The sequence below is a fragment of the Pteronotus mesoamericanus genome, unplaced genomic scaffold (genome assembly GCF_021234165.1).
Source record: "Pteronotus mesoamericanus isolate MK-2021 breed Mesoamerican mustached bat unplaced genomic scaffold, CSHL_Meso_final contig_82, whole genome shotgun sequence".
NCBI classification, from domain to species: domain Eukaryota; kingdom Metazoa; phylum Chordata; class Mammalia; order Chiroptera; family Mormoopidae; genus Pteronotus; species Pteronotus mesoamericanus.
Window position 1 is genome coordinate 30,171,161 of NW_026555265.1, and position 11,188 is coordinate 30,182,348.

An 11,188-nucleotide genomic window follows, 5' to 3' on the forward strand; every position below is an offset into this window, starting at 1 on the left:
TTTGTTTTTCTTGGTGTTGAGATTTATAAGTTCTTTATAAATTTTGGGTATTACTCGTTATTGGATGCATCAGTCAATATATTCACCTATTCAGTGAGTTGTCTTCTTATCTTGTTGATGGTTTCCTTTGCTGTACAAAAACATTTTATTTTGGTGTAGTCCAATTTATTTTTTTCTTTTGTTTCCTTGTCTGGGGAGATATCAGATAAAATGTTGCTGCAAGCCATGTCTGAGATTTTATAGTCTATGTTTTCTTTTAGGATTTTTGTGGCTTTAGGTCTAACTTTTAAGTCTTTGATCCATTTTGAATTCATTCTTGTGTGGTGTAAGAAAGTGGCCTCGTTTCATCTTTCTGCATGTATCTGTCCCATTTTCCCAACACCATTTATTAAATAAACTCTCTTTAGTCCATTTTATGTACTTGCTTCCTCTATTGAATATTAATTGGCTATAAAGGTGCAAATTTATTTCTGACCTCTCTATTCTATTCTATTGATCAAATGTCTGTTTTTATACCAGTACCATGCTAGTTTGATTACTATGGCCTTATAGTATAGTTTCATAGTAGGTAGCACGATTCCTCCAACTTTATTCTTTGTCAGGATCACTGTTGGTATACAATGCCCCTTGTGGTTCCAGATAAATTTTGAAAATATTTGTTCTAGTTCTGTGAAATACATTGTTGGTATCTTGATAGGAATTTTCTTGAATCTATAGATTGCGTAGGGCAACATAGACATTTTAATAATGTTAAATCTTACTATACATGAACATAATATGTGCTTCCACTTATTTGTATCTTTTTCAGTGTCCTATAATTTTCTAAGTTTTTTAAATCCTTGGTTAGATTTATTTGTAGGTATTCTTTTTGAAGCAATTGTGAATCGGATTGTTTTCTTAATTTCCATTTCTGATTGTTCATTAATGGCATGTAAAAATGCAACTGATTTCTGGATATTAATTTTGTATCCTGCTACTTTGCTGAATTCATTTATCAGTTCTAGGAGTTTCTTGGTGGAATCTTTAGGCTTCTTTTTGTGCAGTATCATGTTATCTGCAGATAAGAAGATTTTTACTTCTATCTTTCCAATTTGTATGCCTTTTATTTCTTCTACTTGTCTGATTGCTGTGGCTAGTGCTTCTAGCACTATGTTGAATAAGAACGGGAAAGTGGTCATCCCTGTCTTGTTTCCGATCTTAAGGGGAATGCTTATAGTTTTGCCCACTGAGCATGATGCAGCGTGTTTGTCCTATACAGATTTTGTTATGCGTATGTATGTTCCCTCTCTTTCCACTTCACTGAGAGTTTATATCATAAATGGGTGCTGGATTTTATCAAATGCTTTTTCTGCATCTATTGATATGATCATGTGGTTTTTAAATTTCATTTTATTTATGTGGTGAATCACATTTATTGATTTGTTAATGTTGTACCAACCTTGCATTCCCAGAATAAATCTAACTACATCATGTCATATGTTCTTTTTGGTGCATTGCTGTGTTCGTTTGCTAATATTTTGTTCAGGATTTTAACATTTATGTTCATCATAGATATTGGCCTATAATTTTCTTTTTTGTAGTGTCTTTATCTGGTTTTAGAATTAGAAAAATGCTGGTCTTGTAAAATATACTTTTGACTCATTCATCCGCTTGAATTTTATGAAATTTTTGAGAATGAGAAGTATTAGTTCTTCTCAGGATGTTTGATAAAATTCATCTGTGAAGACTTCCAGTCCAGGGCTTTTGTTTGTTGGGAGGTTTTTTTATTTTTTATTTTTTTTATTGTTGCTTCAATTTCACTAGGTTTAATCTGTCTATTCAGATTCTCTGATCCTTTCAGATTTAGTTTTGGAAGACTGAATGTTTCTAGGAATTTATCCATTTCCTCCAGGTTGTCCATTTTTGTTGCTATATAGTTGTTTGTAATATTTTCTTATAATTCTTTGTATTTTTTTGGTGTTAGTTGTGGTTTCTCCTCTTTCATTTCTGATTTTATTTATTTGAGTAGTCATTCTTTTTTTTTCTTGTTGAATCTGGTTGAAGGTTTGTCAATCTTGTTTATTTTTTCAAAGAAACAGCTCTTGGATTAGTTGATTTTTTGTATCATTTTTTAAGACTCTATTTCATTTATTTCTGCTCTGATCTTTATTATTTCCTTCTTTCCACTCACTTTAAGCTTTGTTTGTTGTTCTTTTTCAAGTTCCTTTAAGTGTAAATTTAGATTGTTTAGATTGTTTATTTGAGTTTTTTCTTGTCCCTTGAGATAGGCCTGTAATGTCATGAATTTCCCTCTTAGCATTGCTCTCCTTGTGTCCCACAAATTTGAGTAGCTGAGTTTTAATTTATTTTTATTTTTAAATTATATTTTATTGATTTTGCTATTACAGTTTTCTCAATTTTTTTCCCTTTGCCCCCTCCCCCCCGCAACCAACCACCATCCAGCGCTCCCTGCTCCCTCAGGCAATCCCCATGCCATTGTTCATGTCCTTGCTCATGCATATAAGTTCTTTGGCTATGACATTTCCTATGTTATATACTATGTCCCCATGGCCATTCTGTAACTACCTATTCTTAGTTCTTAATCCCCTCAACTATTCACCTATTCCCTCACACCCATCTCCTATCTGACAACCATCAAAATGCTCTTGTGTTCTCTTTTTCATTTGTATCAATATATCTTTTGATTTCTTCCATGACCTTATTGTTGACCCTTCATTGTTGACCCATTCCTTGTAAGTAACTATCTGCTTTTCTCTTGCAGCTTTTAAGACTACCTTCTTGTTTTTAGGGTTTACCATTTTAATTGTTATGTGTCTTGGTATATACCTCTTTGGATTCATCTTGTATGAGATTCTCTGCATTTCCTGGACTTGTGTGTTTTTTTTCATTCACCAGATTAGAGAAGTTTTTGGTCATTATTTCTTCAAATAGGTTCTTGATCCTTTCCTCATTCTTGTTTCCTTCTGGTATTTCTCATGATGTAGATATTGTTATGCTTCATGTTGTCACAAAAGTTTCTTAAGCTCTCCTCATAAATTTTAATTCTTTTTCATTTTGCTGCTTTCCTTGGATGTTTTTCTATATTGTCTTCCAAATCTCTGATTTGATACTCTGCTTCATCTAACCTACTATTTATTCTTTCCAGTGTAGTATTTATTTCAGATATTGCATTCTGTGCTCTGACTGGTCCTTTTTTGTAGCTTCTTTGTCTTTTTTCATGCTGTTAAGTATCCTTATAATCATTACTAAACTCTCTATCTGTTAAATTGCTTACCTCCATTTCATGTAGTTCTTCTGTAGAATTTTCTTTTTCTTTCATTTTGGGCCCATTTCTTTTTCTATTTCGGCTGCCTCTTTGTATTTGTCTCTATGTATTTGTTAGATCTGCAAAGACTCTGTTGCGGATCTATGACAGATGCTGCTTGTGACTGGACCTGGGCAACCTTTTGGAGCTATTGGTGATTCATAGCTTGTGGTTTCTTCTGCTGACTATGGTTGTGTGCAGAAAGAACAGCACTGCATACCTTGGGCAGCTTTTATCAGTAGCAGACCCAGGGAAGTATCAGCTAAAGTCTCAGAGTTCCCAGAGATTCACCTTTGCTCTTAGGTTTAATCACTGAAAAGGCATCTGGCTGTATTCCTTTGTAGCCTGGCACAAGCTCTTCGGTGAAGTAAGAGGATTCCTGTGAGTGGGTCTATTGCTTCCCCTTCAGCTTATGCTGATTGGAAAGGAGTGTTCTGTCCAAGAAAGATGACTTCTGCAATATGGGGATGATTCAGCACAGGGATCCTGGCAACTGACCCTTCAGCTCTCGCCCCAGAGTCACCAACCTCAGAGCCTCCTCACATGGTTCTAGACCACTCTGTCCTCACTTTGCCAGAACCCAGGGTAAGTGGCTGCAACCACAACTTTGTGCATTGACTCTTAAAGAGGCTCTCTGTATCTCCAGCTGTCTTTTCCTGGTGGAAAAAAACCCACTGCTTTTTTATAGCTGGGTGTTATCTGGGTTTCTTCCCAGGCTCTAGTGCTGCAGGCTGGGAAGGTGAGCTGGGGTTTCCATCCTACACTCCTCAAGGGGGAACTCCTGGTGGCCACTGAAATATCCCTCTAGAACTTCAACTGCCACCTGTGTGAGCCCAGCTAGCCCTTTGCACCTTTTCACTTCCTACCAGTCTCATTGTGGTGAAGTGGTTCTTCTGTATGTCCTTGGTTATAAGACTTATTTCCAACTAATGTTCAGTTGGCTATTCAGAATGATTCTTCCATAATTTAGCTGTAATTTTAGTTCGGTCCTGGGTTCTTGTACTTTCCACCTACTTCACAATAATCTTGGATCTTCTCAAAGCCATTAGTTTTAAAAGATAGTAGTCTACATTTTCAAAAGCTGTAATTTTGACAAATAAGAACAATACTATTTGACATTCATCATTTGGCTTATTTCACTTAGCATAATATTCTCAGATCCATCCAGGCTGTCACAAAATGTAGGAGTCCCTTCTTTCTTTCTGCTGTGTAGTATTTCATTGTGTAAATGTTTTTTGATCCACTCATTTACTGATAGGTACTTAGGCTGTTTCCAGCATTTGGCTGCTGCAAATGATGTTGCTGTGAAGATTGGGGTACCAAAGTTCTTTTGAATTGGTGTTTTGGGATTCTTAGGTATATTCCCAAGAGTGAAATTGCTGGGTCACAACAAATACCATATGATCCCACTTATAAGGGGAATGTAATGAACAAAATAAACTAATGACCAAAATGGAACCAGAGACATGGAAGCATGAAACAGACTGACAGTTGCCAGAGAGGTCAGAGGAGGAGGATAATGGTGGAAAGAAGGGGAAGGGATTATTTAAAGAACATGTATGAATGACCCATGGACATGGACAACAGTGTGGGAATTGACTGTGGGAGCAGGGGGTGGGCTGAGCAGAGGAAAGCAAAGAGAGAAGAATTGGGACAACTGTAATAGAATAACAGTAACAGTAAATATGAAACCTGTTGGAGAGTTCTGTGAGAAAAAAATGCTAAAAGTATGCAATAGACTTAAACTAAAAGATGACAATGATGGGTAATCAAATTTAAATTGAAAACCAACATTTCAGAACTTCCATTTCATTTTCCTCTAAGACTTTATGTCATGCATCAAATTATATATACTTATACATATTTACTAAAACATTTTTTTACTAAAATTTACTAAAATTTTAGTGAATTTACTAAATTTACCAAAGCAATAATTAAAATAATACTATAAATACTTATATCGTGGTTACACACTGTTACACACACATACACACACACACACAAATTTAGTCTTTAGCCCAATTAATTAAATATAATATTTAGCTATCTTACAGATGGACAAATGAGTTCAAAAAGTTTAACTCAAAATTTTCACATACCGTGACTGAGATTTAACATAAAGCCTGTGTTCTAGTCACTATAACAAATTGTGAAAGTTTTCATCTTTATTAGGAACTCTTCTGAACTCTCTTTACTATTTTTTTTTAACAGGAATTATTTCCTCAAGGTAAAAAAAAAATCTAGGAAACTAAAAAGAAGATAGAAAAAAACTCTAGGAAACTACAAAGAACAGGAGAATCTGAAATTGTTTTTCAACACTTTTTTTTCAACCACATCTAAAACTCAATTTGAGATACTTTATAATATTTGAGAATTATCAGAGCATTTACACGATAAAAGTCACAAACTATCAAAGACTTTGTTTAAAGTATATATTGTCCATGGAAACCAGCTAAAAGACTCTATCAGTTACTAAACCATCTCTACAAACAAATTGCTTTCAAAAAGACCTCTACCACTATAGAATGGTGCCACTAGCATATTATGATCAATGTGTTGTGCCTTTAGAACACTCTTACAAACTGGCCACAACCAACTCATTAACCCATCAGTACACAGGTGAAAATCTAAATCAACTCAATAATCAGTCTTTGGTCAGAGTACAATCTGATAGTAATCACTTTGCAGCACTTCCACTAAGATCCAGCCAGAAGGTGCAGAGGTTCTCTGCCAAGCCTCAGGATACAATTTCACAGGGTTTCTGTAACAGGGTTTTGAAATCACCGCTACCCCAGTCCAAACGTCAGGCTACACCTTCACTAGACCTCCACCAGAGAACTCCATTGCAGCCTAATTGGAGATCTCTGAGCTCATCTTCGTTCCACCCTGAACCTCAAATAACATCTTCACTTGACCTCAACAAATCATCGTCATCAGTGGAGCTCAATCAAACAAATTTGAACTCACAATTATCCCTCCCCAAACCTCAGAATACAACTTCCTTAGACCTTTGTTGGAAATCACCTTTACTGAAGTCTAATAAAAAGGTCTCAAGTTCTTCATTCATCCCCTTCAAACATCAAGAAACACCTCCCTTTGTTACCCACAAGGCATCATTATCTTTGGGACCTAATCAAAGAGCCTTTAGGGCAGCATTACTTCAGTCTAAGACTCAGAAATTATCTTCATTGGACAGCCTTTGGGCATCTTTATTGGAGAATAATCAAAGATCTTTGAGCTCCCCCTCTCTCACGTCTATACGCCGAACAAATGACTTGCTTCAGATATCACCTTCATTGCAGCCCAGTCAAATGGCTTCTAGATCTCCGATACCTGACTCCAGACCCCAGACACCACCTATATTGAACCCTAATCCTTGTGTTCTGAGTTTACCATCTTCTAACTCAAGACCGAGGAAATCACCTTTATCATACTCTGTTCGCCAGACTCAGAGTTTTCCATTGTTCCAGTCCAAATCCCAGACAGTGCTTACTCTGAATCATACCCATAGGACTCAGAGCTCACCAGTTTATGACTCCAAGTTTCAAAACACCACTTCACCTGATGAAAATCACAGAGCCACATATGTATCTTCATCCCATCTCAAACTAAATGTCTCACGTAGATCATTGTCAAGCTCCAAAAATATAGCTGCTACAACACGGGGTTCCAGAATCCAGAGCAAGCGCAGCTTTGATCATTATGCAAAAACATATTCAAATAAAAAAATTCCATGGACTTTAGATTATATTTATCCTTGCATTGTTAAAGGTGGAACTGTCCCTGATGATGTTGTAAATAAAATTATCAATTCTCTTTCCAAGACCAGAATCCAAAGGGATCTCTCTAGGCAAATTCTCTTTCGAAGGATGAGAGGAAAGCCAAATCCTCATCCTGGTCCCCGCCTTTCATCACGTTACATGGTTTGTTTAGCTTGTGCTTCCTGCATAAAAACTCAGTGTAAGCATCTTACAGGAAAAAAAGATCCTCGTGGTGCAATACTGTCTGTCGTACCAACACCTGAGCCCAGTTCTGAGAGAGATGTAGAGGTGAAATTAGTTTTTATCCTTTCTCTACCAGAGACTTCTTTCTCATCTTATCTTCCATTCCCTGTGAAAGAAAATCAACCTGATGAAGCCCTTGAAGAGAGTGTTGAAGGAATGAAGAAGATATCACAGTTTTCTCCCTTTGAACCTGATAACACCCATGGGCTTAATGTGAAGAAAAATTTGCTGACAGCAGCCCCTGAAAACAAAGTTGTAAGTCAACAGGCCCAGGCTATTGACTGGCTGCTTTATGTTAAGAAAAGTAATCCTCAACTACAGACTAGGCTCCCATCTTCTCCCTCTTCCACATCTTTCTCCTCATCCTCCTCTTCATCTTCTTCCTCCTCTTCCTGTTCCATTGCACCCTCCTCACCCTATCCTTGCAAAGAGTCTACCACATCTAACTTTTCAGGTTGTGTGTTCACTAAGTTAGTTAGTTACCACCGGTTGCCTCCAGGGATCTCCTGGCTTGAGTTTATATGTAGCAAAAATTACCAGCTACTTCCTGGAAAAACACATCAAAGTCAGTCTCCACCTCCCAAAACAAATCCTGTGAGGGATAGCACCACAGTGAAAGGGCCAAAGGGGCCAAGTCTACTGTTCAAATTATTCCAGACAAAGTAAATGAGAGAAATCTTGATTAAATTAATTTTTTGTTTGTTTGGAAGCAGTTGATCTCTTAGTTCTTTGAGACTAAAATTTGATTCCCTTATCATACTTACTAAAATTCTTAGTAACGACTGAATGAGACTATATTTTAGCTGATGATACACCTAGTTAAGGGGAATTATTACTCTCAAGTCTATTTCTTAGATAAATAATAAACTATGATCCCTGGAAACCAAAACTAAATCTCTTGTTTTTAAGTGAATTCCTGTCTTAGAGTAGCCATTATATAATTATTGTTAAATTAATTATAATTGGATATAGACCTGAAATACCTTATCTGTCTTGCCCAGAATAGTATCCAACTCATTGTTATTCTCTTTCCTCATAAGACATGATAATGACAGTATCCTTCATCCATGTATACTAATCTGTTTCCTATCTCTAAAGAAATTTCAGATCATGTTTAACAGGTAAGAATATAAATAGAGAGTCATCTTCTTAGTTTTGTGTTTCTAGGGAAAATTCTGTGTTATTATTCCATTCTCTGAAATCCAATGATTTATTTAACCGTACTTAACAAATCTCAGAATGAATAACTAACTGGTACACCTAATCCTATCTTATGCTGACTGTGACAATATTGAAATAATGAGCTCTATAGTCACCTGCTCATCACTTTCAAAGAGGGTTAATAAAAATGTTTAAAAAATGTCTTTGTCCCACTGGGTCTACTGGTAATGGGAAGAGAAGGGAGTTGACTTACCTACTTACCTTAAGTAATTATCTCTATTTCTAAAGGCTAAAAATATTATCTTTTTTATGATGACTCATAATTCTGCCCCTGCACACCATGTCTTTCTGTTCACTGTTCTACATTGTGGCCATTTCCAATTACACGGGCATCTCAAACTCACCATGGTCAAACCAAATTTTATCATCTTTACATTTACAATTTATATTTTTACATTTACAATCCTTTGCTCCTATGTTCTCAAATTCAGTTTACGTACCACTATCCATCACAGAGTAATGTTTGACTGTTTTTTTTTATTGCCTACTCTCATCCAAGTCCATGAGTTCTATGTCTTTTTTACCTGTAGAATCCAGCCTTTTTTTTCTCCCCACAACCCCATTGCCACTATCCTAGTTATGGTCACATCTATTTGTCACCTGTATTACTGCAATAACTCCTAAACATGTATTTTAACTTTTGAATGCATGTCTGAGACACAATTTTGATAATGTTGCTCCACTGCTTATATTCCTTTTACCATTGCACAGAGTTTTCTGAGGCAAAGTCTGAATTCCTTTTATTACTGAATTATTTTTGCCTCTCAAAACTGATTTCTCATTCCCTAGTCTGTTACTGAATGCTTCAGCCACACTAAACTCTTTAAAACTTATAAAATGTGCCAAGGACTTCCTTACATTGTACTTTTAAATGAATAATTCTGCTGTTCAAAATGATCTTTCCATCTTTACATTTTTATCCTACAAAGCTCTATTTGTCTTTCTTGACATCTTGGAAATCTTGTTCTGATCCATTTATGACACAGTTATTTGGCCTTCCTATTACCATGGAACTATGTATTCACTCTTTGTACTTCTCTTAACCACATTATAAAGCAATCATTTGTTGTCTACCTTTATTCACCAGACTGAAAAACCCTGTTCACTATATCTGTTATTTTTTAAAACCTAGTCTTCAGAGTAGAGTAATACCCTAAAGATATGTGTTGATATTGAGTTAATACTATTGAAGCTATTCATCTTTTTCTCTCCAAAGGACACTTTTTTTATTGCTTTGAGAAACAGAAAAGGACAGAAAGAAAGAAGGGGGAGAGAGAGAAAGAGAGAGAGAGAGAGAGAGAGAGAGAGAGAGAGAGAGAGAAACATTTATGTGAGAGAGAAATATTGATTGGTTGCTTTCTCCTATGTGCCCCAACTGGAGATTGGGCCCCAAACCCAGGCGTGTTCTTTGACCAAGAATTGAACTGGTGACCTTTCACTTTGTAGGACAACACACAACCAACTGAGCCATGCCAGTCAATGCCAACGGTCTTACATTTTTTTAAAAAGCAAAGATATTATGTTAGATTCTCTGAGATATTATGTATGATATTAAAATTACATGAACAACTATTGTAAAGATACAATTGTGGATGTTTCAATAATTGAAAAGGAAAAACAAAAATAAAATTTGTCCAGTTAAAAAGAAGTATGAGCAAAAGTTTTTTTAAAGTTGTTTTTAAAAAAATTAATGAGAAAACAAAATAAGAGGGTCAATCTAAGTCCAAACATACCAGTCATTGAAAAACAATACTTTAAATAAATCTACAAACTATAAATACCTTCAAAATAGAATTTAACAATCTAGGTAAATGTTGCTTTCCAGTAATCTGCCTAAAAAGTAAAGGAAATAAAACTTAATACAAAAGAAATAATATATTTTTTTATTTATATAGTTTTTAAACAAGATTTAAAATTTGTAATTTTGACAGGTTTTAGGATGTCTTGGATTCTTGAACAATAAAAAAAGTATTTTTACATGAAGGGATGAAGAAATTATTTCAATGATAGAAACTTTGTTATAAAATTAAGAGAAAAGACTAAAAATTTTACAAGGTGAAATCCAATTAAACCATGAAAAATGACTCAGAATATGAAAATTTTCCATCAATAAAAACATATACTTAATTCAAAATCCTTTATATATAATAATTAAATCTGATGGTTAATTTATTGTTTTATTCCACTCTATAATATATATTAAAAATATCTGTGCTCAGTTTTTGTGAGACAATTAAAAATATAGTGCATGTAGTTGTTAAAATCATTAAGTATATGAGTAGAAGTGTTATAAATCACTGCCAGTTTATGGAACCCATTAAAAGAAAGAGGACACAATGAATTTAATGATCTTTTGTCTTTACCAATTCGTGTTGGTTTAGCTGTGAACAAAAGAAAATTTACTGTGCTGTTAATTCTAAATCTCCTTAAGCAAAATGGGTATTTTCCAAATATACAATAATTTAAGACAAAATGTCAGTGTGATTTATATATTTCATTGATATGACCCTGCATACAAGTGAAATTTGTAGTATCAAAGAAAGGAAAAGCTTATTTATGATCTGGTTAAACAAATAGAGAATTTATGTTGAAATGAAAACTTTTCATAAGACAAGTCAAAAATAATGACTATACATTTTCTGACATGAATCAATATGCA

The 11,188-nt window shown here is 34.9% G+C and overlaps 1 protein-coding gene across 1 annotated transcript; it reads left to right on the top strand.

Annotated features, from left to right (window-relative positions):
• Positions 1-5,829: 5,829 nt before the first annotated feature.
• Positions 5,830-7,974, top strand: CSNKA2IP (casein kinase 2 subunit alpha' interacting protein). The gene has a single exon (XM_054585298.1). It carries the CDS (start codon positions 5,830-5,832, stop codon positions 7,972-7,974), a length of 2,145 nt encoding a protein of 714 aa, XP_054441273.1.
• Positions 7,975-11,188: the final 3,214 nt, after the last annotated feature.